This window comes from Ambystoma mexicanum, chromosome 2q (assembly GCF_040938575.1).
Source record: "Ambystoma mexicanum isolate Mex_15411 chromosome 2q, UKY_AmexF1_1, whole genome shotgun sequence".
NCBI lineage: Eukaryota > Metazoa > Chordata > Amphibia > Caudata > Ambystomatidae > Ambystoma > Ambystoma mexicanum.
The window spans coordinates 1,012,337,211-1,012,363,673 of NC_090924.1; the positions used below are offsets into that span (position 1 = coordinate 1,012,337,211).

At 47.9% G+C, this 26,463-nt stretch overlaps 1 protein-coding gene across 6 annotated transcripts in view; it reads right to left on the reverse strand.

The window, feature by feature from the left end:
- Positions 1–26,463, reverse strand: part of STAM (signal transducing adaptor molecule) — an 876,495-nt gene that overhangs the window by 56,600 nt on the left and 793,432 nt on the right. For all 6 annotated transcript variants that reach the window (XM_069648340.1, XM_069648344.1, XM_069648342.1 and 3 more), the window contains one exon: positions 9,858–10,008. In XM_069648340.1, coding sequence (XP_069504441.1) covers positions 9,858–10,008 — 151 coding nt within the window. The remainder of the gene's footprint in view (positions 1–9,857; positions 10,009–26,463) is intronic.

Here is a 26,463-nt window from a genome sequence, read left to right on the forward strand (position 1 = left end):
AGGACATTTTACCAGTACAGAGGGCGGAAAGGCCTTCAGCGCTAGTCTGATTGCCCTCAGCTCTAAAAGGTTGATGTGTAGTTTGGACTCCGATGGAGACCAACGACCGCTGATTGTCAGTTTGTTGGTGTGGGCTTCCCCACCCCGTGAGTGAGGCATCCGTCACTACAGTTATCTCCGGCCATGGGTGCCAAAAAGACTGACCTTTGAGAAGGTTGTCCTCGCAAGCCCACCAAATCAGGTCTTGAGCAACTCTGCTCGGAACTTGCAAAAGATCCGACATGTTCCCTGAAAATTGGGACCACTGAGTAATGAGGGCCCATTGAAGGGATCCATTCTCAGCAGATAAATGCAGGGTGCCATGAGGCTGAGCAACCTCAAAAAAAAAAATCGAAGGCCGGAAGACGTTGGGCACTCTGGAATTTTGCTACTATCTGCTGAATGTGTTGAGCTCTCACATTGGGGGGCGAGGCTTAACCCTGAGGAAGTGTCCAAGACCACTCTAATGAACTGGAGTCTTTGGAATGGTATCATATGGGACTTCTTGTAATTGAGGGAGAAGCCCAGCCTGTGTAGGGAGTGGCAGGTGATGCTGAGATGTTCCAGAGCCTGTTCGGGAGAACGTACCCTGAACAGCCAAACTTCCAGGTAAGGGTAGACGTGAATCCCCCCTCTCTTGAGGCTTGCTTCCACTACCGCCATCAGTTTGGTGAAAACTCTCAGGGCGGAGGTCAGCCCGAATGGTGGAAGTCGAAACTGATAATAAGAACCACCAAACGCGAACCTCAGCGCTTTCTGTGCTTTAGATGGATTGGCACATGAAAGTAAGCAACCTGACGGTCCAATGATACCAGCCAATCTTGGAGTTGGAGAGCCTGAAGGATCTCCATTAGGGAGAATTCTCAGCAATGTGCCAATTCCCTCTACCTTAGAGACCCCCAGCAACTTTGCTGGATTTTGAGGACTTGATTTTCTTAACCTGGAGAGAGTGAGACCCTTTTTCCCCCACTCTCTCATGTATTTTAATGTGATTTTTGTACTCTGTTTCTTTTGGTTGTGGAGTTTGGCAAACTCCATAGGCATCATCTTTAACATTGTGGCACACAGTACCTTTAGTACAGTGACACAGGGAAGTCTCTTAGATTTCCCCAAGATTTAAATACCTTCTCAGGGAGCATTGTGCACCTCCCACACTTCCTGCCTACCCCACACACTCTGGAGCCAGAGGCAGTCTTCACCCCTGAAGCCCGCCAAAAGGTGAATGAACAAAGAGACCAAAACTGGTTTGGCGTGCAGAGAAAAACTCTGGAAGGATCTTTCCGCAAAAATGGCGAAAAAAGAAGACGCGGACCTGTTTTAACAAAGGAGGCTTCGGGGCCATCTTGAAAAACCTGGCTGCTGCGATTTAACGTTAGCGGCGCTGCGGACAGTTTGTGGTCGGGAAAAATCATTGTAGTTGTAAAAAAACTGCAACCAGCCATTCTGAGAGAAAAGGGTAACATTTGAATGCTACATGAGTATATAGCCACAGAGGATACTAAGTAACCCCCTCCAGCACTCTATTGTAAGATAGGGTGTGCTGGGTCTCGGAATTTGAAAGCCTAGTAAAGTCAATTTCACTTTACTTACGTTGGGAAACAGTAGTTTATTCCAGCAAAGGTAGTTAAACCTTGGGGAAGTCTGAAAGGCTTCCCTGTGTCACTGCACTGAGGGTGCTGTGTGACACAAATGAAACAGATGATGCCTATAGAGTTAGACTCCATAACCAAAAGGAAACACACACAGAAAACACATTGAATTGAAATGTTCAAAGTCCCAAAGTTTAGCAAAAGAGCTGGAGGGCTCTAAGGTGGGAGGAATTGGCACATTTTTGAGAATTCTCCCTAGCACTGGTGAACCTACGGCACTTGGTGTTCATTGCTGTCACAAACAGATCGATCTGGGGACTGCCCAACCTGAGGAAAAGGTTGTCCACTTGATCCTGCCGAAGCTCCCACTCGTGGCAAGAGCGCAGCTCCCTGCTGAGGGAGTCTGTTTTTGACTCCCGCTAGGAGAAAAGGAATGAGAAACGTCCACTGGGCAATGGCCCAGTGCCACAATTCCTGTTCCTCTGTGGAGAGTGCAAGGGATCTGGTGCCCCCCTGCTTCCGGATGTAAAACATTGTGGTATTGTCCGTGAAGACCCTCACCAATTTGCGTGTGAGGGACGGAAGAAAAGACTTGAGGGCCCATAACACTGCCCATAGTTCCAGGACGTTGATGTGTAGTGTCTTCTCCGGCAGTCTCTGGCGTGGAGACGTCTGGTGTGGGCTCCCCCCAGTCCTCCAGGGAAGCGTCCGTCATGATTGTCTCCTGCTACGGCGGGCTGTGGAAGTCCGTGCCCCCAGCGATGTTGGAGCGTACACCCCACTACCTTATAGCTCGACTGAGTTTCTTGACCAAGCACAATCCTGTCCTTGAAGGTTCCGGACACCCGGATCCAATGGGAGTGCAGGAATTCATGGAGCGGTTGCATCCCCAACCTGCAGAGCCGGACCAGGTAAATACATGACATCATGCCGAGCAGCGACTCACTGTGACGATCTTCAGTGCTAACAGCCATTGCACCTTACCCAAAATGGCTGCAATCCTTTCCTCCGACGGAGCTGCCAGGCAGGATACCGTGTTGAGCCTTGACCCCAGGAACAGGGCGTACTGCGATGGAGTTAAGCAGGTCTTTGCATAGTTCACCGAGAACTCCAGACCCGTCAGCAGCCATGCAGTCCTCTCAGTGGGATCGATGGCAATGTCCTTTGACTTGGCCCAGATGAGCCAGTCGTCGAGGAACGGGTACACATGAATTCTCTGTAGTCGCAGATCGTCCACCACCGGAGCCAGGCACTTCGTAAAGAGACTGGGCGCCGTCTTCAGTTCAAAGGGGAGAGCCTTAAGCTGGTAGTGCTTCCCTTGTACGACAAGGGAGTCACAGGAACTTGCAAAGTTTTTCATCTATGGGGACGTAGAAGTACGTGTCCTCTAGATCCGACAAGGATAGAAAATCTCCCTCCTCCAGTTGGCTGAGCACTTACTGCAACGTGACAATCCTGAATTTCTGGAACTTTATGTACTTGTCGAGTCATCGTAGATCGAGAATGGGCCTCCAGCCTCCGGTCTTCTTTCTTGCTAGAAAGTATCTTTCGTAAACTCCAGAGCCCAGGAGTCGCTTCGGAACCAGCTCCATCGCCTCTTTTCTTAACATGCCCGAACCTCCAGCAGCAGCTGAGCGATGTGTTGTTCCTGGCAGGCCACCAGTGGTATTCGCTGACACTTTCACTAAAACTACAATACTGTGTCCATGGGCGAGAGCGTCCAGCACCCATCGATCGGTGGAGATGTTTTCCCACATGCTGACGAAGTTCGCCAGCCGGCCTCCCACTAGAGTGCAGGGGTGGGGGCCGGTTGAGTGCTGCTTGGAGGCTGGCACGACGCCCTGGGAGCCTTGTCGATGACAGCGGCCACCTCCAAAGGCCTTGGGACGACCCCTGTAAGCTTCCTGGGATTAGAACGGGAGGGTTGGCCGTAAGGAGACGATCCTCTGCCTAAATTTTTCAAAGATATGCCCGACTTCCCTCCTGAGGAACGAAAGGATGGACAGGACTGTTGACGTGGGCCCAGGGCACGGGCCTTCTCCTTGTCGTTCTTGATGGCCTGTAGAGATTCATCGACGGCCTTACCGAAGAGATTGTCTCTGTCGAACGTCATGTCCAGGACTCTGGTCTGAACCTCTTGTCTAAAGTTGGTGGCCTTCAGTCAGCCACGACAACGGAGGAAATCCCCATTTCCTGTCTAGCGGATCCCCAATATACAGGGCCATGGTGATGGTGTGGTCCGACGCCACCTCGCCTTTCTGCAGAATCTCCATCACCTCAACCCGTTTGTTCTCCGAGAGGAAATTCAGAATTGTGGAATTGTACCATAACTCCCGGTCGTACCTGGCCAGGACGATTAAAGCGGTTGCCGCCTTGACCGTTGTCACCGCTGAGTAGATGACCTTTCTATCCAGGGAATTCAACTTCTACCCCTGGCTGTCCGTGGAGCGGAGGCTGAGGACGACTGGTTGGACGACTTCTTCCATTCAGCCGCCTAAACCACAGAGTTCAGCGATGGCTGTGACCGCAGACATTTGGGTGCAGACTCTGGCACCCGGTATTCCTTTTCTAGCCGGTCTCTTCGCCAGGGCTGCAGCAAGGTTCTTGAGCAGCACCACACCCTCAGCCCAGACGTCTTCCAGGAGTGAGACCGACAGAATGGTCTTCCTTTTCGCCTCCCGATGTATGGGTGATCATGGAGTGGAAGGAGCCCACTTCGTTTGGGGGAGAAGTCCTTGGAAGAGGAGAGATGCTGCTGTCGTAGTCTGTGTCTTGTCGCGGTGTCTGCCCCGTATCCCTTCAGGGGGAGGGCAGTGGCGGCTGGAGCGGAGGTGTAGGGTGCCTCCTCCTTTTCTTCGGCGGTGGTGGCCTTGGTGTGAATGGGGTCGCCGCCGGTGGTGGTGGTGTTTTCGGCATCCTCTTCTGAATCTCCGACACCAGTGTGGGGAGGGTCAAGGGACTATCATGAGACAGATCTCTGGGAGGTGCCTGGGGAGTAGGGTCACTGGGCTCTGCGCCTCCTAGCACCTGTCTCGTCCCTGCCAACATCGTCATTGTCGCTGCTACCGCCTCTGGCGGGTACCTCCTCGACGTTCCCATCATTGTCCCAAAAGTCTTCCGGAATGGTGTGGATGGGACCCTCGTCCTCCACATCGCAAGAAGAAATATCCATGCCCTTGAGTACTTCCACCCCACAACCCCCTTTTTTCAGGTCCTGAGGGGTCGGTTTCAGGCTAAGGGTCGGCATCCTCTTCTCCGGAGTCTTTTCCGCAGGTTTGGCCGAAGCCTCCCCCCTGGGAGGAAGAGCCACCCTGGCCTTCGTAGGGGCACCCTGTGCCGGGTCAGCCCCTTTCGCCTTCGATAGGGAGCCCACTACCAACTCGATAGAGGACGATTTAGCCTAGGTCATCTGGGCCTTCACAGGAAGGTCAGGCACCTTGTAGTGCTTGGCCTTCTCTGGTTTCTCCCACAGCTTTCCCGGGGTAGCTGACTTTCCCTTCGACAAAGAACTGGAGCGATGGCTGGAGATTGAGGCCGATGGAGATCATGAATGCGCCCTGGCTGTTGCGGGACCCGCTTGCGCAGTGACCTTGATGGAAGTGGACTGTTAGTGCTTAGCCTGGTCTTGGGCCCCCAAGGAAAAGGACTTAGACGCCCGCTCTGGCTGGCTGGCTCTGGATGAGGCATGCGCTGTTGGACCACACGGGGTAGAGGCCCTGGCTTTGAGACACGCTGCCAGTCTGACGTGTCGATCCTTCATAGTCCGCTTGGTAAAGCCACAACAGATCTTGCAATCTTCCTCCTGGTGCGTCGGGTGAAGACAATAAAGGCACTGGGGAATGCTTATCGTCCATGAAAACATTTGGCAAACCGCAGCAGGTGCAGAGCTTTTAGAGGGAAGACCCTTCCTCCTCTTCCGAGGTGTAGGCCTGATGGATGTCTGGAAACTTCCAAGAAGAACCACTGGACGATTCCGCCTTTGAGGGTCGAAAGATGCAAAAAACGGGTCCCCATTAATCGGATGGAGAAACGATGGAGCACACAGGCTCGATTGAACAAAAATAGGGTTTTATAGCCAAAAAGCATGAAAAAAAATCACAACGCCCTAAGAGCAAAACACAATGACTCCCAGCACTTGAACGTGCGGTAAAAATATGAAGATGGCTGCCAGAGGAGGGGCTTAGGGAGAGGGCAATCATTGGCTGGGTTAGGATGACCCAGAACTCAGTGATTGGTTTCTAGGAGAAAGATAGTTTATAAACTAAACTGAAACTGTACTTTCTTTTACCAAGGATTAACAGCCTGACGACAGGGAATATCAATAAGCATGTGAATCCATGCCAGACCCCATGCTGCAGAATAAGGGAAATTACAAAGGGAAGGATCTCTTCCATCCAAACTGGCAGGGGCTGTCCTATCAAAAAGGTAATCCATAAAAAGAGTAAACAACTAGTGGAGAGGAGAAAAAGATTCCCACTCACTGTGGGATGTTTCAACCCACTAGTCCAGGCCCTGCAACATTACTGTGCATTGCTTGAATCAGGAACATCAGAATGGCCACCGGAAAGCATGCTGCTCACCAAAAATCACCCAAAAGTGCGCAGTAAAAATCTGAAAAATAGGCCACCATCCACTTTTGTCTATCTCAGTGGTAACACAGGAGACCACTGCCAAAACCCATCATTTGGCTGCCCACAGAGCAAGGCTGATTGCAAAAGAAACAGAGCGGTGTGAAAATCAGTTTTTCTTGGTTGTCAAATTTGCAAAAATCATGGCTCACAAACCACACAAAACCTCCTTGTTGGGTGTTAATCATTCTACTTCAAGAATCCACATAAATACAATGTCCACAGAAGTACATTTATCAGAAGAAAATCTACATTGAAGATGCTTGCTTGGAAAATTATGTTGAAAATGGGTGCAATACCGTTACTCACCTCTGTCAGAAGCTGGCGATTTTTAAAACCTGTCATGTGTAAAGTTGTACATTGAACTCAAACTATGCCAAAGAAAGACTTGCTATCAGAAGCCTAAGAGGTGGATACAATTCAAAACTATATTTTAAAAAGGCTTGAATTAAGAAATTGGTTGATGTATTTGTTAAAAATGTAATTTATATTTTAGGGCAAGACAATTTCAGACATTGTGTTTAAAAGTTAAAGTTAGCCACACTGAGCTTCAAAGACATTCCACACCTTCTCCCAAACAAAGGAATCTTCCCCCTGCTCTCTGCTAAGAAACTGGCAGGCTGGTGTGAAAGGAACTGGGAGGGGCACTCTGGCATGTTGCTCTGAGTATAGACAAAGGATTCCCTTGAACTGAATGAAAATGCTAATTCGACTGTGAAGAAGACCTGCGACTCTCTGACTCAGCCGAGCCTTGAAGGCGGGCCAGACTAAAAATGTGGATTTGAAACTAAATTAACTGTATGTTTTGGGAAAAGACTTATAAAATAGTGTGCCAAACTGACAAAAATATGAAATTTAGAGATTATTAAAATGAAAAATGTGCTCACAGTTTAAAACTAATCTGGAATCTGTGCGATGTTCTGAGACTGAACCACAAACATTTTAACATTGTAGCTATCGTGATTATGCTATGAAGATGAACATTTACAGAAGTATGCCCAAATGATATGTGCATGTAGGTGTAAAAAATTGTCCAGATCCGAAAATGTGTAGCCAACCAAAAGCGCGAAAAAATGTCATTTGTGAACCAAAACTCGTAGGAACATGAGACTTTGACAGAAACGTACCTTAGTCAATCTATCACGTAAATATGCATTATGAACAAGTTGTGCATATTGTAAATATGTTTTTATGAAAAATAAGATACTGTACAGACACAAAGGGGAGGTTTTCTCCCTAAGCCCTGACACATCATGACACACTGTTCCTTTCTCAAATCAGGAGAGGGGGAATTCTTTGACCTATCAGATCCTTAGAGGGTTGGGCATAGACAATCAGCCTCCCCACCCACTTTGGAAAATGGATAATTAGGGACTGCTGAGGACAGGCAAAACACACACATTCACTCATCAACTGATCCACTGGCGAAGCACCCTGCAGGAAGATCCAGACTCCAGAACCTAGATCCAGACTCCAGAACCAGACTCCAGAACCCTGAAGCAGAGACCTAACCAAAAAAGCTGAACCCTTTTCAGCAGGCCTTTAAAATCTAGCAACCTGGTATAACCCCTAAACTTCCACGGGGCCTAAACCATTCAACAGCCTGGCTGAGCTGTTTTGCTGCTCTGGCCAAGAACCCTTGCTAGAACCCAATATCCAGATCAGTCCAGCAGAGCTGTAACCCAGAACCCGTCAGATCCAGTCCAAGAGGCCGTGCAGACCAGAGTGCCTTGCTGAGAGCAGAACCCAGCGCCTGAGACCTGTCCGGTGGCGAGCGAATCCCAGCCAAGCCCTTGACCAGATCTTTGACGGGCCCATTCCAAAGCCATAGTAGTGAGTATTTAGTATAGAACTGTCCGTAGTCATCTCTTAGTTTAAAGTAATCCTATTCAATCCATTCAACCTATCCAGAACTGCATTATAGAAACCTGTGTCCATCCTGAATACTTCTCATTATACAGTCTGTGATAATTGTAGCGATAATCATCTGTGCGCTGTTGTTTTTCTGAAGAAAGTCAAGTGTCCTGGCGGATAGAAGTTAGAGCGGAAGGCACCCTGTTCTGGTGGCTGTCCGGTTGGGTATCTTGCACTTTCATAGCCCCTTAGTATAAGTCCATCTTGGTTCCTAATCTGTAAAGCGCATCTTTCATTTTGACTCTTGAGAAAAATCGACCTTCACTAAAACCTCTAACTTTTGAACGGTACGTCCTAGAAACGAAATTTAAATGTAATTTTGAAGCCAACATCCTCAGATTTCAAACAAACAAAAAACATTCCAATTCCATATAGTTCTTCCGTAATCGCGTTTCTCGCATGCAGAAAAGTTGCCGCAAATTTGCATTTGGCTCAATTCCACTCCATATAAAATAGCTATTTCTTGATTTCAACTTTTGAATTTCGTTTGCCATCTGCTAACCATTCTACCATCATTGCTAGTGTTGAGCTGAACCAATCCAAAGCCACTCTCACTAGATCCAAATCCCATTCAGCGAATTAAAATAATTTTTAGCATTTCGCATTCAATTCAAACCCCATTTAAAAGCAATTGACCTGTTTTAAAATCATTACTGTTCTCTCTAAGCTTGCTGGGGGGGAATCGGGATTGAAACTGCAATTGTTGATTGTTATTCCCGATACCTGTGTGCCCTCATTTCATCTCTTCATATTGCATATTGGGGGGAGTGAGTAATAACAGGGGGGGGGAGTGATCACATTGATCACATATCAAGTTTTATTTCTGTGTTGCATTCTTTCCTATAATTGCATTTTCTTGAACCATACAAAGTTATTCTCTGCTACATTATTCTTCCTATTCCTACTCCTAATTGATTAAAGAGGTTAATATTGTAATATTACCCATTGCTGATCATTGCATAAATTTTCATAAGTGTGCTATTCAGATTATATATATATATATATATATATATATATATATATATATATATATGATATATATATTGTTCAATTCTTCAAATAAATCTTTTAACTTTGCAAAACAACCTTCTTCTTGGTTCAGTGAGACCGGGGGGATTCAAAGAGACGGGCGTTATAGAAGGGTACATCATCCAGAATTAAAAGAACTTTTGACATAAAAATATATGAATAAAGGTTTCCATTGGGCATCCCATAATACGCATTGACTTAGTTGGAGTGCTGGATTGAAATCACTTACATCACCTAGGCATAAGGGAAAAATAATCACCAAGTCCAGCAAAAAGTCCTGGGGTTGACACAGGTCAGGAAGATTTATCACTTAAATGAAAATCTTACCTAACAAACTCCCACACTCATAATGTTAAAAGTAAAAGAACGAGTCAAGCAGGCAAGGTATGGTTGTCTAAAAGTAGGACTGGGTAAAGTTGATCGATTCAGAAGCAATAGGGACAGTTGGCACTGCTGCAAAGAAAAGCGTGAATTGGAGGTGATGCTCACTAGCTGCAGGTGAAAAACGACAGGAAAAGTGCCATTTTATTAAGGTAAATCAATGTCAATAAAAATATTAGCAGATCCTCAAGATATCAATCTTTAAGCAATAAAAAAACAAAGGCTAAATTGTTCCACAGACACTGCACTAATCTTCTTTAGCCACTATTAAACATACCTGAGCGGCAACACCAGCTGACTGCATGTAATACTGTTGGTTTGGAACTTTCGAATACATTGAATAGGCTGGGTCTTCATTCATCAGCTTTGTGTACAATGAAAGCGCATCCATCACCTTCACATTTAATTCTGACAGTTCCGAATGTTTCCTGAAACATGATAGTGTTAACAAATGTTATTAGATTAGTCTAAAGAAAAAGGACACTCACCTTGAAGACAAGGTGGAATCATAGATCCATTGTACAATATTAATGTAAGAGACCCCAATCCCCAGGGATTATAATATTCAATCCACTGCTAAAATGCATGCTAAAATACGGCATCATCACTATACTAATGGACTCATTTTATGTTTAAAAAAATTAAGAAGGATAACACACCAACCACATTCAACAGGAACATAATCAAATAGGTTACTGTGTCTAAAGGTACAGTCCACTTTTTGACCACTTTCTAAGTCCTCAAAGTTTTTCATTTATTTCCTGTGATATTTTGGTAATTTTCACCCAGTGGTTTGTGGACCTGCTCTGATGAGGGGTTCGGAGAAGCCAACCTAAACGGTGCAACCAGTTTCATACTACAGTCTTTGACCAAACTCATGATGTGATGTGAAGTACAGTTAACAAGAGTCTTAAGTAGCAAATGTTCAAAAAGGGATGTACCAAAGAACACATGACATCCATCTCAGTAATGCCATCCCATAGAATCCTCATCTTTAATATTCTACTGCTAGCACCGGCAGCCTTGAGAAATGTGCACCCCACCAGGAGGTACAGTGCCACATTGCGTCAACTCCACTCGGCCCAGTTGCGCGTACCATGCTGGATGGGACATTGGGTCCACTTACTCCAGGACCTTAGTTCACACCTTTTTCTCTAGCACTCAATCACTGAGGGACCGCAGAACAAATGAGGAGTACAAGCCAACAGCCAAAAGGGGTAGGAGGTCAATGATGGGAAGAACATCCTCACACGATTCCTCATCTGTGATACAGTCCCATAGCAGTACGGAATTCTGAAGGAGTGAGGAGGAAAGCGAGAAGACACCACCTTACCAAAACTCTGGAGGACGGCTTGAAAATATTAAACGTTGCACCGATAGGGAATCTGAAGGCACGCCCTAAACGCTAACACAAGAAGAAATACGCCAGGCAAAAAGGCCCAAGAATCTCTTGCAAGGATAACTTTTTAATTTTCACGACAATAGGTGCATCATCAAAGAACTCTGCTGCCATGTAACATTCTGATGAAAAAAGGTACAAGCAGACGTTTAAAAGGAGGCACAACGTCACATCAGGGATGCCGTTCCAAATCCGGAGAGGTTTCAGGGCTGGTACGAGGCGGGTCTCGAAAGTGTCGGTCAATTGTGGAGGGACGGTAGGTTCATCACAATCCAGGAGCTGGCAGAGGTACTCGGTATGGGCCTGCTCTCAGTCTTCTCGTACCTACCTGAAGGGAGTGTTGATGAGGGAGGTCTGGACAGGGAAAATCCAGAGGGAACTTGCACCCTTTGACAAGATCCTAGACACTGCAACCAGTTCCCTGGTGGACACGAGAAGGGGACCCGAAGATAGGTTGAGACAGCGGTGGGAGTGGGATCAGGAGATGGACCTTACACCTCCGACATGGCAAAGAAAACGGTGAGCGTCACGATGCAAGCTGCAAAGTAACACGAAGCATGTTCTGAAGTCAGGGTGTGGTTTATATAGCCCAGGCAAAGTAGAGCCAGGCCTGCCACACCCAAAACACTAGACCGCATAGCTTGGTTCTTAGGAACCAAGCTATGTGTATGCCTCCATGTTGGCTGACAATACAATAAAGTAGTTCCCAAGCACATTGTTGTTCATGGAGTATGAGCCTGGCGCCATAGGCGCCGGGACTGGCCCCATGAGGGCTTTTGAAGAGGATGGCAGGCTCTAGAGGCCCGAGTCCTGACTCCACCGGGCCAATGGGTTTGCCAGAGGGGGTTTTGGGCGAGGGTCATGACAGCACTCCCCCATAAGGCCCCTCCCATGGTGTTCCTTCTGTCTGGCCCAAGTTTGGTTGGGAAGTTCCGATGGAATTTCCTGATTAGACGTGGTGCATGGATATTTTCACTGGGCTCCCAGGATCTATCTTGTGATCCAAATCCTTTCCAATCGACAAGATAATATAGCTTGGTCCTAGAGTATTTAGAGTCCAAGATATCTTTGACTTCGAATTCTGGTTCTTCGTCAACAAGTATGGGCTTAGGTGGTGAGCCGTGTGCCGGGTTGCATTGGTTTCAGGAGGGACACATGGAATACCGGGTGGATGTGTAGATTAGGTGGCATATCCAGTTTCACGGCTGCTGGGTTGATAATTGCCTTAACGGTATAGGGTCCCAAGAATCTGGGATGAAAGGTCCGGGTTCCCATGATGGGTATGAATTTAGCGGCTAACCAAGCTTTGTCTCCTACTTGATAATCAGGGGCCTTTTTCCGGTGTTGGTCGGCGAATCTCTTTTTTTTTCTTTGGCATGAATAAGGTGTTCCTTTGCCCTTTTGAAAGCCTGAGTAGTGGTTGTGTGTAGAGTCTTTACCGCTGGCATTTCCAAGCTGGCTGGAAGGTCTAGTTCAGAGGTACGTGATGTGTGCCATGAAGGGTATAGAAGAGTGTTTGTCCCGTGCTTGAATGCAAAGAATTGTTATATGCATATTCAGCTATCCATAGTAGGTCTTTCCAATTACTTTGTTCGTGGTGCAGCATGCACTGTAAATATTGCTTGAGTGTTTGATTGGTTCTCTCGGTTTGGCCGTCCGTTTGGGGATGGTGACTGGTAGATAGCTGAATGTCGATCTGCGCCATTGCACAGCATTTTTTCCAGAAGTTTGAAACAAACTGGCTGCCTCGATCAGAGACCAGAACGGAAGGGAAGCCATGTAGCGTAACCACGCCCTCCAGGAACACACTTGCTAAAGTGGCTGCGTCTGGGAAGCCTTTGAGAGGAATAAAATGGGCCATCTTCGAGAATAAGTCCACAACTACAAGAATGGTGTTGAACCCTTGGCTTGGAGATTGATCAGTGATGAAGTGAAGGGAAACAGTGTGCCATGGAACTGGAGGAATGTCCAATGGTTGTAGGAGACCAGATGGTTTTTGTTTCTGTGATTTATTTTGTGCGCAGACACCGCAGGACTGAATATACTGAAAGATGCCCTTACGCCAGGTAGGCCCCTAAAAGCTCTCTTTCACCTTAGCTAGCGTTTCGGCGATCCCAGGATGCCCTTTGATCAGTGAATCGTGATAGTTTGAAATAATATACTGTTGTAATTCCTTCTTGGGTACATATAGGCGATCCCTAAAAAAGGGTAGGTGGTCCTTGATGGCATATTGTTCTCCTTGAGTTTGCCATGCGAGGTAGGCATCAGGATTCATTGTCCGTTGGATTTCTTTTCGTAGTTCTGCTTGTGTGAAGGCTGTCGTGATACCCAAGCGTTTGTCTTCAGGTATAATAGGTACTGGGTCTGGAGTTGTATATACTATTTCATCTATGCCCTTGCGAGATAAGGCATCCGCCTTTCCGTTTCTGACTCCTGGTCCAAATGTGATTACATAATCATATTCGGTGAAGAAAAGGGCCCAACGCAATTGGTGCGAGGACTGGGCCTTGGCTGTTTTGAGATATTGCAGGTTTCGGTGGTCTGTGATGACTGTACTGGTGTGTCTGGCCCCCAGAAGGTAGTGCCTCCAAGCTTTAAAGGCTGATTTGATAGCCAGGAGTTCCTTGTCTGTGATGGCATAATTAATCTCTGGAGGTGAGAACTTTGTCGACCAGAAGGCCACAGGATGTAGCTGGCCGGTTTCCGGGTCTCTCTGTGAAAGGACAGCCCCCATTGCAAGACTGGACGCATCAGTTTCAACGACATAAGGGAGGTCTGGACGAATATGTCGCAGGATTGGAGCAGAGGTAAACCTTTGTTTCAGTTCCTGAAAGGCTTTTTCTGCTTCTTCGGTCCAAGAGAACTTTTTATTGATTTTTCGTAATAGTACTGTGATTGGGTGCACAACCTGAGAGAAGTCTGATGAACCAGCGGTAGAATTCACAAAGCCCAGCATGCTTTGTACCCCTTTCAGAGACGTCGGTGAAGGCCATTTCAGAATGGCATCTACCTTGTGCACGTCCATGCTGATGCCTCCTGGAGCAAGGATAAAACCAAGAAATTCTACTTCGGTGACGTGAAAAAAGCATTTTTCAAGCTTTGCAAACAAGCAATGTTGAGTGAGGACTGAACAAACGTGCCTGACATGATCTTGTTTTGAGGCGGAGTATACGAAGATGTCGTCTATGTACACTAAGGCGCACACATCAATTAACTCCCTTAAGACGCCATTCATGAAATATTGGAATGCTGCAGGACCGTTGCATAACCCAAAGGGCATGACTTGATATTCAAGCAAGCCTTACTTAGTACGGAAGGCGGTTTTCCATTCATCTCCTTTTCTGACTCAGACCAGGTGGTACAATCCTCGAAGGTCCAATTTGGTATAAATCTGGGCATCTTTAACTCGGTCTAGCATCTCAGGGATAAGTGGCATGGGGTAGCGGTTCTTCACAGTGATCTGGTTCAATGCGTGGTAGTCAATACAGGTTCTCAAGTCTCCTTCCTTTTTCGGTACGAAGATCAAAGGACTGGCTGCGGGGTACTTCGGAGGACAGATACATCCGTTTGCAAGGTACTGGTCTAAATAGGATTTCAAATGAAGGTTTTCAGGTTCTGTGAGAGCGTAGATCCTGCCATAAGGGATTTGTGCACCAGCAACAAGGTCGATATGACAGTCATAGGGCCTCTGCGGCAGCAAAGTATTGGCTTGGTCCTTTCGGAAAACATCCTGGAAATTACGGCGGTATTCACTTGGCAAGGTATTAGTTGCTCCCAGGGTTGATACTGTCGCTCCGGAAATCATGGGGATACAGACGTTGGGTTTCTCCGCTTGGTAATAGCAGGCAGGGGAGCAGTCACCGGGGAAGGTTAATTTTTGTGCCCCCCAGTCTATCAAAGAGTTGTGAGCAACCAACCATAGCATCCCTAGTATTAGCCTGAACTGAGGTGCATTGATGAGATCGAATGAAATGGACTCTCGATGTCCGTCCTGGCACAGCAAGGTTACCCTGGCTGTGCACTGGGTTTCTGGTCCGGAAGCGATTTCTGTCCCATCCATGGTGGTTACCTTGTCCATAGTTGGCTTAGAACACAAAGGAAGCCCCATCTATGCTGCCAGTTCTTGATCAATGTAATTTCCAACTGCTCCGCTATCGATGTATGCTTCAACGGCATGCATTCTTTACGACTGTTGGTGTTTATTAAGATCACTGGTATTGCAAAGTGCGAGGTCAGCAACTCTTTGTTCTCACTCAACTAACTGACCTCTACGTTAGTCGAGCTTGGTAGTTTCCCAATTCCTTAGCTTCATCCTTTTCTGTGGGCCCGACTGTTCTTCTTGGGGGTTTTACTGGACAGTCCTTCAGGAAATGTCCTGGTTTCCCAAAATATAAACAAAGCTGTTGTTGTCTTCTTTTGTCCCGCTCTTGTTTTGTTAATAGAGGCCGTATCCCTCCAATCTGCATGGGTTCTACAGCCTTTTCAGGTACAGGGGTTGTTTTTTCCCTTGGTGGACACGGTCCGAGGGTTCGTCTTAGACCGGTCTGCCATTCGGTCCTGCAACCGGTGGTCTAGCTGCATGACCAGATTTATGAATTCTGCACAGTCTCTGGGTGGATCAACCACCTGGGCTAAGATGTCCTTTAATTTGCCTCGTAAGCCTCGATGGAATGACGTGGTTTTTTTATTTTCTGGCCACCTAGCTTCGGCAACCAGTCTGTTGAAGGTAGCAATGTATGTTAACAAGTCCTGATTCCCCTGTCGGAGGGACAAGAGTTCATTGTCTACTGCTTGTTCCTGGGTATGGCGAGCAAAAAGTGTTTCCATTTCTCTCTGGAACCCCCCAAAGTCATGTAATAGAGGATTGTCATGGGTTACCAACGGCACCGACCAATCTGCTGCACTACCACTCGGGTATAAGACAAAAGCTACCCGAGCTTGGTCGTTTGGAAATGCTCCAAGCCTACAAAGAAAATGAAGGCAGCACTGATTGATGAATGCCGCATACTTCCGTTGGTCGACTGAGAACCTTTCTGGTGGTGCCAGGGTCACTGTTCCAGGTAACGTGATCTGTACCGGAGTGGGTGGTATGGCAGGGTTTTGCATCGTTGGATTGCTTCAAGGTAGAGGCGTCTGTCCTGCCTGTGAATGCAAGTATTACCTGCTAATCTCTTCAGTGCGTTCTTTGGTCACTATTAGGTCTCTCCGGAGGGCATTAGTCTCTTGTCGGGCAGAATGAACTTCAGCACGAAGCTCTCCTAGTAATTGGGCCAATTGGTCCATTTCTGATGTCTCCATGGCACCCAGGTGGATTTGTTATGGTAGGCTTTGTGTTCTGTTACGCTCACCTGGTATCCACAGGGACACCACCCAGCTGGGTTACTCGCTGGTATGCTTCTCAGCTTTGCCCTGATGTGGTCTGCGGGGAAGGTTCTGCCTTGTGGTAGAATTAGGTGTGCTCTCCGTCCTGCCTTTTTTTGCAGGGGCGCGTTGTCTTTCATGGGCGAGTGCAGTCCAGTTACTTCACTGACGCCGGCCCGTTTGATATTGTTCAGGTAGGTCTTATTGCTGTTCCTTAGTTTTGTTGCTATCCTGCATGCCTTTCTTTGTTTAAAATGTCTCTTTTTTCTCCCTTAGGTATTCAGAGCTTCAGCGCGGCGAACTGGCTTGGTTGAGCCCCGCTGGTAAATTAATGGCGCATTAAGAGCACTATGATGCCGTAAGTAAGCACTATGCGCAGCGCTGCGAAGTCTTGCCTTTGCTAACCTGCGTTTTCCTTCCTTGTAGGTCGCAGTGTTCTTCAGCGCAAGTGGAAAGTCCGGAGTGGTGCCAGCCTAGAGGCGACCAGGCAGGTAAGCATTTTGAGCAGTTTGTAATTTGTAAATGTCTCTACAGCTTTCTTTAAAGTTGCCTCCATCTTCCTCTTTCAGGTCGTTCGGTCCGGGAGGCATGCAGATTCGAGGAAGCTGTTCTCAGTAGCTGCAAGTGTTTAAAGATGAAGACTGCAGGTAAGATGCTGCTGCTAATGATGTTCCTTTTGTCTCCTTGCAGGTTCTGCTTCTCCAAGGTTCGAGGGAATAGCTGGACACGGTGAGCGTCACGTTGCAAGCTGCAAATTAACACGAAGCATGTTCTGCAGTCAGGGTGTGGTTTATATAGCCCAGGTAAAGTAGTACCAGGGAAAGTAGTTCCAGGCCTGCCACACCCAAAACACTAGACCGCATAGCTTGATTCTTAGGATCCAAGCTATGTGGATGGCTCCATGTTGGCTGACAATACAATAAAGTAGTTCCCAAGCACATTGTTGTTCATGGTGTATGAGCCTGGCATCATGAGGGCTTTTGAAGAGGATGCCAGGCTCTAGAGGCCCGAGTCCTGACACCACCTGGCCAATGGGTTTGCTAGAGGGGGTTTTGGGGCGAGGGTCGCGACAGCCCCCTCTGCCCTCTAGATCTTGTAATGGGACTTGCCTGACCATAAAGTGCCTAGGTGGGTGGGATGGGTTTGCTTCCTTGCAAATGTTCCCCCCCTTTCGTTACTTCTACACTAATGAACTCCCCCTACCACGCATGCGCTCATTCTCCTTTCTCACTGCTGCCTCATTATGGTAGGGTCAGCTTTTGTGTTATCCAGGCCGTGCACATGGACCGTGAACTTTCCCCTGATCATGCATATTCCTCAGGAGTACATGTCATATAAAAGCTTCTCTCCGTCGCCTGCTAGATCTACCCATACTTCTTCATAATTTTCAGGGTAAGGGGGTGGGACAATGGTGGTGTGATACAAGCAATCCACTCTGTCTCCATAGGGGACGGGGCTCATGTGGGTGATGGCGTGGTCAATTTGTATTTCCCTATCTCTTGTATTGCTAGGTACCTTTGAAACCCCAATTGATACCATCATTGCGCTACTAGTCATTGCTTTGGCCCAAAACCCGAGGCCCATTTGACAGGTGCAAAAGATGATAAAGATGAACACAACACGATGACAGGTACAAGCGTCTTCACAATGGCCCCCAACCAGGATGGGGCCCATTCAAAATGCAACATCAACCCAGTCATTTCCTTGTATTCCTCCTTTCTGTATACAAACTACTAGACCATGTACGGCTGCGATTATGTGAGACGACTCGTTCTCCGCATCTTCAGGAGGTACGAATGTGCAGCAGGAATCCGCAATTTTCCAGCACACACCTCCTTACATCGCCGTCAGCATATCGAGGACATAACGGTTCTGCATAGTCATCAGCCTCCAGGTGCGGAGCTCGACCTTTATGACGTTGAATCCATGCTCTGTGCCATTCGCCAGCTGGACCAACTCCCAGCGTAAAATTTAGAGCCATTTTGCATTGGCTGATGCTTGCATACCGGGTAACAATAGGGAGGCAAAGCAGGTCTCTGCTGAACTGAACAGTTTATATTCTTCTGGGATTTCACTGAGCAATGCGGCTGAGTCTCTGGATAGATAGTTTGATCTCTTCTTCCTGTGCAACTTTTTGTATTGCCCTCTTCCTGGCAGAATGGGAAATTCTAGCGGCAGTAACAAATTCGGTCCTTTGAAAGTGGGAGAAAGGGTTGGGGCTGTGTTGGGTATTGGCCCCCCTTGCAAGTGTTATGTTAAGTTACCAGGTTTTATAAAGCGCTAGTAGGCCTGTAGGCATCTTGGCACTAAGCATCAAGACAGCTATAGAGCACCCCAACTTAGAACAGAAGTGTTTCCAGAGAGCGCCTACATTTCAGATGATTCGGATTGCTTCTCAGGGCAAAAAGGAGAGCATTCCATAGCTTTGCAGCTGCTAGCGAAAAGGCACGTCCTCCCACTCTGGAGAAGCAAACTCTAGGAATTTAGATTAAGCAGGCGCTGAGTGAAGAGCTCGAGTCGGAAGGTATGGGGAAATTGTATCCCATAAATAGTCCGCTTCTTGGCAATCGAATGCCTGATGGACTCGGCAAAGGGCCTTAAATTCTATATGCCTAGCAACCGGAAGGCAATGCAGAGAGCCGAGAACAGGGGTAATGTGGGCGCCGTACGGAATGGTAGTGGCCACCCTGGCAGCCAAATTCTGCAATAGCTGAAGCCAATGGATTAGCCCTACTGGCTGAGCCAAAAACAAAGAATTACAATAACCTATGTGGCTTAATACCACAGAGGCCACTACCAGAAAGGGGGAGCACCTTCTGCAAAAATCTCAAATGGAAATGGCCAGCCCTGTACACTAACCCGACCTGACCGGCCATACAGAGTGTAGACGATGAGGTGACCCCAAGGTTTTTGACCGTCGACACAGGCAGGGGAAAAAACTCAGTGCCATCGGCCAGAAAGAAGGCGACAAGAGAGCACCTCAGTCTTGGCCCCATTCAGCTTTCTGCCCATCCACTTCGCCCAGGCACTGACTCAGGCGCAACAAGACCTCTGCCTGGTTCAGGTCTAATCGAACCAGGATCTGGGTGTCGTCAGCATAAGAGTAGTACCTGAAGCCCATGGAGCAGATGAGGCAGAGAAAGGGCTGGAAATACATATTAAACAGTGAAGGAGACAAGAAGGAGCCCTGAGGAACAGCACAAGATAGTTAACACAGAACAGACATGAAAGAAGACAGAGAAAGCGATTGGCCCCTACCAGTCAAGAAAGAGGAAAACCAGGCCAGGACGGACCCGAAGAGTCTCACCGACACCAGACATGCCAGCAGGATCGTTTGGTTGACAGTGTCAAAGGCCGCTGACAGATCTAACAGTATCAGCGCACCCATGCCACTGTCATCCACCAGTCGAGCCATGTCAATGACTGAAACCAGGGCACACTATCTCGTCCAGAACGAAAACCCGACTGAAAGGGGTCAAAGTACCCAGTGTTTTCCAAGAAAGAGGACAGAAGAAGAGAGACCAAAGATTTCCAAACTTTCATGAACAGAGGCAGAAGACAAATGGGACAGAAGTTAGCAGGAACAGTGGGGTTCAAAGATGGCTTCTTGAGAAGGGGATAACTATCGCCTGTTTTAGCTTCACTGGAGTGGCCCCTGACGGACAGGACAGATTGACTGCCTTTGTGACCCAGATAATTAAGCCAGGAGTAATACTTTTAAACACTGCCAGAGGCAAAGGGCCAGAGGGGGTAGCTGATTCAAGCTGAATTGCTCTCTCAAACTGTTTCTTCTGAGAATACTGGGACCTCGGACCTCTGGTGAGCCATGTCGCTCCCTTCAGTCTCCTGCGGGCTGTCAGACGTCCACAGCAGCCATAGATTGTAGCCTTAATGGCCTAATCTTAGACAGGAAAAATTGAGATAAAGAGTCGCAGAGAGATTGCGAGGGTATCACAGCAGTTGAGAGCTTCTCCATGGATGTGAGGGTCTTCACAATGGAGAACAGCTCCTTAGGTTGCTGTAAAGCATTAGTACCTTTTTTGGTAACGAAGTTCTGCTTAGCAACAAATATAGACTTGTGGTATGCTTTAGCCAAAAGCCTATAAATAGTTCTCTCGGCTGTGCCATAGGAGAACTGCCATTTATGTTCTACCTGTCTAACCTCCAAGTGAGCCTCTCTGAGTCCATCCGTAAACAATGGCTTGCCCGGATGATTCCAAAGCTGAATAGGATTCAGAGGTGCTGTCATGATGCCTGCCCCGGGAAACCAGACCAGGCCCAGCAACCCCGGAAGCAGGCATCATGCCATTTGGAACAAGCCGAAAAACCACAGCTATGGGCTGTTTGGGTGCAGTCCTGGCGCCTATGGCGCCAGGCTCATAAGAATAGAGTCAGTCCTGGCGCCATGGGCGCCAGGCTCATAGTAGAAAACCTACCTGATGCAGACCATGCTGCGAACTTACCTGATGCAGACCATGCTGCAAGAACCCACAAGCCAAATGAGGCTTAGGAGGGACTATTTAACCTAAGGGACTACTTTTTACTCGGGTGGGGCTGTGGAAGAATACTTACCTGGGACTACTTCCAAGGCTATTTAAACCACGCCCGGACAGCAGCACACGCTTCACGTTATTCTGCATCCAGCAGCGTAACGCTCACCGTGCCTGCAGCAGCTTCCAGTCTTCAGCCACGCCCGCCTCGAGTCCAGAGCTCCTGGAAACAAGAAAAAGGAAGGAGGAAAGGTCAGAACAGGAGTTTTACCTTTAATCCTTACCTGAATCCTGATCCATCACGCCACGGAGCTGGAGAAGAAGTCTTTAAAAACGCCTTACTTCGCATCCTGCAGCGCCGCGCTGTACTCACCTGCCTTGCAGCACTTCAGGATTCCATCACGCTCTTCTCCATCTCGCGGCCGCTCTCCGACACCTAAGGAAACAAAAACAGCAAGGTGAGCCAAGGGGATACTCTAAGACTGTACAAGCTACCCCCCCCCCCCCAAGACTTACCTGATTTACCACAGGGGGTACTTACCTCATCTCGGGTCGGCGCAGCCTCCGCTGCATCTCCGCCGTGCCCCGGCCCCTATGGGGAAACAACAGAACAGCAAGGCGCAATAAGGGGAAACTGATTTTTTCCAATAGACTTACCTGGTTTTACCGCTGGAGGCATCAATCCCCAAGACCTCATACCACATCAGCGCCTGAATGGGGGAAAAGCCACATGTTATACATTGACACCATTTTATCGAACTGAGCCGGATAATATAAACCCTTACCTGCATCTTACCGGTTGCCACGTGGAACTCTTCATAAGGGCAATAAAGCAACCTAAAAGGAATTGGACAGAGTGAAGGTCAGACGTGTTTTGAACTCTTACCAACTACAGACTTAAGGCGTCTCGCCGGCATTCTTTGAGTCAATACCGTTCTGGAACTCCCCAACTCCTCCACGCAGGTGAAGAAACTGGTCATCTACGCGCCCCTGCGCTCGAAGCAGGATGGAGAGCTCATCTTTCCAAACCATCAGGTGAGAGCATAGAGTGACCTGTGGGAATAACTACGGGAGAGGGGAAGGTGGGGTTAGCGCTCGAACTCCACAGCTGGTTAATTCCCTTTCTCCATTACAGAAGGATATTCCTACGAGTCAAACAAACAAAGCTGGGTGGGCCAGTCCAGTCCATCATCTCGGCACTACGCGTCTCACTGGTGGAAACAACAGCTGGCCAGTTCAGATCGACACCCCCGTGGGAGCCAGGTGAGCGTAACAGAACGCAAAGCCTACCCACAAATACCCACCTGGGCGTTATGGAGACCTCGGAAACCGATCAGTTGGCCCAATTATTAGGGGAACTGAGGGCCAAAGTGCATTACGCCCGCCAAGAAACCAATGCCCTCAGGAGAGAACTGATTGTATCAAAAGAACAAACAGATGATCTGGCCAGACAACTATTGCGAAGCCAGGCTGGGCAAACACCCCTACCAGGACTCTGGGCTAGTCCAGCTCCTGTACCATCGAGTAACCCGGTGCACATAAACCTACCAGGAACCGTTCCATTGGCTCCGCCCGAACGTTTTACCGGAGACCCTAAAAGGTTCGCCGTATTTATGAATCAATGCCGCTTCCACTTTTTATGCAGACCTGGAGCTTTACCAAATGATCAAGCCAAGGTAGCCTTTGTACTGTCATATCTCAGCGGCAGTGCAGCGGATTGGTCCATTCCACTAGTCAATCAGGATGACCCAATTCTTCGGGATTTCCAGGGTTTTCAAACAAGCATGGAAAGACTATTCGCCCGACACTCCCAGGGACAGGCCCTGGATAACAAACTTTTGTCCTTGCGGCAGGGTAATCAGGATCTTCTATCGTACATTGCAACCTTTAACAGATTAATAGTGGAAACCGGATGGCCTGAATTAAAGCGAATCACATTATTCCATCGAGGGCTTCGGGGAGAACTCAAAGATGTCTTGGCCCAAATCGTGAACCCGCCTCAAGACTGTGCAGAATACATAGACTTAGTGGTCCAGTTAGATCACAGACTTCAAAACAGAAAGGCTGATCGAGCCAAGTTTGAGAATAGGGTGTTGGTCAAAACCCACGTTAGTCCCAAGGGAACAGATGCCTCAGAACCCATGCAAATCGGAGGGGTTAGAGGACCCTTAACTCAGAAAGAAAGAGAAAGAAGACGGCAAATGCAATTGTGTCTATATTGCGGGACTACTGGTCATTTTCTATGGAACTGCCCTGTAAAACCACCCAAGAAGATGGTAGGAGCAGCAGATAAAAACCATTTGGAACCTGACTCGGGAAACGACCACGCGCGACAAGCATAGAGGTCCGCTTGCCGAGCTTGAAGGAGGACACTCAGACCTCGCATTTCATCATACCAATGGTCCTTGTAGATCCAGAGCAGCCATCATGTATGCACGCGGTAAAAGCATATGTTGATAGCGGAGGCATAGGAAACTATGCAGACTATGAATTGGCTTCCAGGATGAATCTACCTCTCACCCGAAAGACCACCTCGATGTCATCACCACAGTAGATGGAAAGGAAATTGCCTCTGGGCCCGTACCGCATTCCACCGCAGAGATGACGTTGCTGGGTCGGGATGGGCACTGAGACGCTATGGTGTTTGATTTAATCAAGGCCCCACAGTTCCAAGTAACACTGGGGATACCTTGGCTGGAAAATCATAATCCCTGTATCGATTGGCGAGAGAAGAGAATAACCTTCCCAGAATGTGCGCACACCTGTTACCCAAAGAAAACACTAAACGCAGTCCTGGCACCAGTAACCCCAGCCACTGTGCAATTACCTGCAGAATACCAATACTTTCAGGACGTCTTCCAAAAAGAACAGGCAAACACCTTACCACCTCACAGATCGCATGATTGTCAAATAGATCTCATACCCGGCGCACAACCCCCTTGCAGCAGGATCTATGCCCTTACAGAGCCTGAAAACCTTCACCTGCGCCATTACTTAAACCAGTACCTTGGGTAATGGCTTCATTCGCCCGTCCAAGTCCGCTGCATCTTCGGCTTTGTTCTTCGTGCCCAAAAAGGAAGGTGACCTCAGAACGTGCATAGACTACCGTGCACTGAACCAGATAACCATTAAGAATCGATACCCATTGCCTTTGATCCCTGAACTACTAGACCAGGTGAAGGACGCTTGCATATACACTAAACTGGACCTTCGGGGGGCATATCATCTGGTACGTGTCAAAGAGGGCGATGAATGGAAAACTGCTTTTCGCACCAAGTACGGGTTATTTGAGTACCAAGTGATGCCTTTCGGACTATGCAATGCACCAGCAGCCTTCCAATTCTTCATGAATGATGTCCTTCGAGAACTTATCGACGTTTGTGTTGTCATTTATATCGATGATATCCTAGTATAGTCCTTATCAGAATCTGATCATGTGAAACACGTCTGAGCAGTCCTAGAGAAGTTACGCCAGCACAAACTATATGCTAAACTGGAAAAGTGCGTCTTTCACGCCACAGAAGTGGAATTCCTTGGGTTTATTCTGACCCCGAGAGGGATCAGGATGGATACGTGTAAGGTGGACGCAATTCTTAAATGGCCTTCGCCAAGTTCAGTCAAAGTAGTACAAAGCATGCTTGGCTTTGCCAATTTCTACCGCAGGTTCATCCCGGACTTGTCACACATTGTACATCCCATTACAGCACTCTTGCGAAAAAATAAACGCTTTGTGTAGACAGAAGAAGCCGAAAACGCCTTCCAAGAATTAAAAGCGAAATTCACATCTGCCCCTGTATTAAGGCACCCGCGTCCTGAGCTCCCATACATAGTGGAAACTGATGCATCCAGTCTAGCCATGGGAGCTGTCCTATCTCAAAAGGACCCCGAAACTAACCAGCTTCACCCAGTGGCGTTTTGGTCTAGAAAGTTTTCAGCTCCCGAATTAAACTATGCCATTACCGACAAGGAGCTGTTAGCCATCAAGTCCGCCTTCAAGGCTTGGCCGCACTATCTACTTGGTGCCAGGCATACCATTACGGTCATCACCGATCACCAAAAACTTGCAATATCTAAAGACAGCCAAGGCCCAATCTTTGCGCCAACTCCGTTGGGCATTGTTCTTCGCCGAGTTTGATTTCGTGATAACCTATCGACCTGGTTGTGACCTGTGGGAAGAACTACGGGAGAGGGGAAGGTGGGGTTAGCGCTCGAACTCCACAGCTGGTTAATTCCCTTTCTCCATTACAGAAGGATATTCCTACGAGTCAAACAAACGAAGCTGGGTGGGCCAGTCCAGTCCATCATCTCGGCACTACGCGTCTCACTGGTGGAAACAACAGCTGGTCAGTTCAGAACGACGCCCCCGTGGGAGCCAGGTGAGCGTAACAGGTGCAGCCAAATCCGCTGATTTCCTCAAGCTGTTCATCAGAGTAGAGCGGTCAGTAGACTGACAACTGTGGCATTCATCCAGCACATTGGCCAGAAGGGCCACTTGGTCCACAGAGCGCCAGTTGCGTTGGAAAATGTATACCAACGGAGCCTTAGGACAAGGGGCTGGAATTTGCAGAGAGAATGGCACTAAAAAGTGTTCAGACCAAACAAGGGGTTCCACCGGAAAAGTGGTAATGTAGGGATCCGAGGAGAATATCAGATGAAGGGTATTTCCTCGGGAATGCGTAGGCTCCATTTTATTTTTTATTTTTTTTGTAACAGATTTTATTGGCATTTAATTACTTACATACAGGAATAAAAGGTTAACAAAACAAAGAAACATGCTAAACGGTGTAACAGTCTTCATGTTGCGCGATAATGTTCTCAGGACTCAATTAGAGCTGGGGATACAGTGGGGCAACAGCTTGGTTATTGGAGGGGACTCGTGCCGGAGCGCTCCCATTCTTTGGGTGGCTCTTGAGTTAAGCTGCGTTAGTTAGGGTGATTTCCTCAGAAGGGCTTGTGATCTGCGGTGAAGTGGATGTCGCTTAGAAGGGCCTTCCAAGAGTCGAGTGTCATTTTTACTGTCTCCACCTGTGTTGACTCCGTCTTGCCAGGCTCTGGTTTCAGCTTCAGTCCATCTTTCAAGTTCCTTGATCCAGCGTTCATACCTCGGGTCCCCTGGTGTTTCCATGCCATGGCTATGGTTCTTTTAGCAAGTATGCATGCAATGTCCAGCAACTTGACCACGTGCTTGTATTTGCTCGCTCTGGGGTGAGTGCCTAGTAAGAATTCTTTTGGGGTCCATTCATAACTGGTTATTCCAGCGACTGTGCAAGTCTTTTATCTTGGACCATAATGTCATCGTCTTGGTGCAAGTCCAGAACATGTGGATCAGGTCTGCTTTGTCGTTTCCACACCATGGACATTTTGGCGATGTCTGATATTGAAACTGGCCACCTTGTGTGGGGTTATGTAAGTCCTATACAGGACATTCAGTTGAATCTGTGTGAATCTGGCGTTTTTCGAGACCTCCTTGGGGTAGAGTAGTACTTTTTCCCATTCCTTATCCGTCAGTGTGGTTTCCAGGTCTGTTTCCCACTTCTCCTTTAGTGTCGAACTTTTAGGGTTGGGCTTGTCCATAAGCCGGCTGTAGAGTCGAGAAACTGGTTTCCAGCCATCTGTGAGGTCGTGCATCTCTT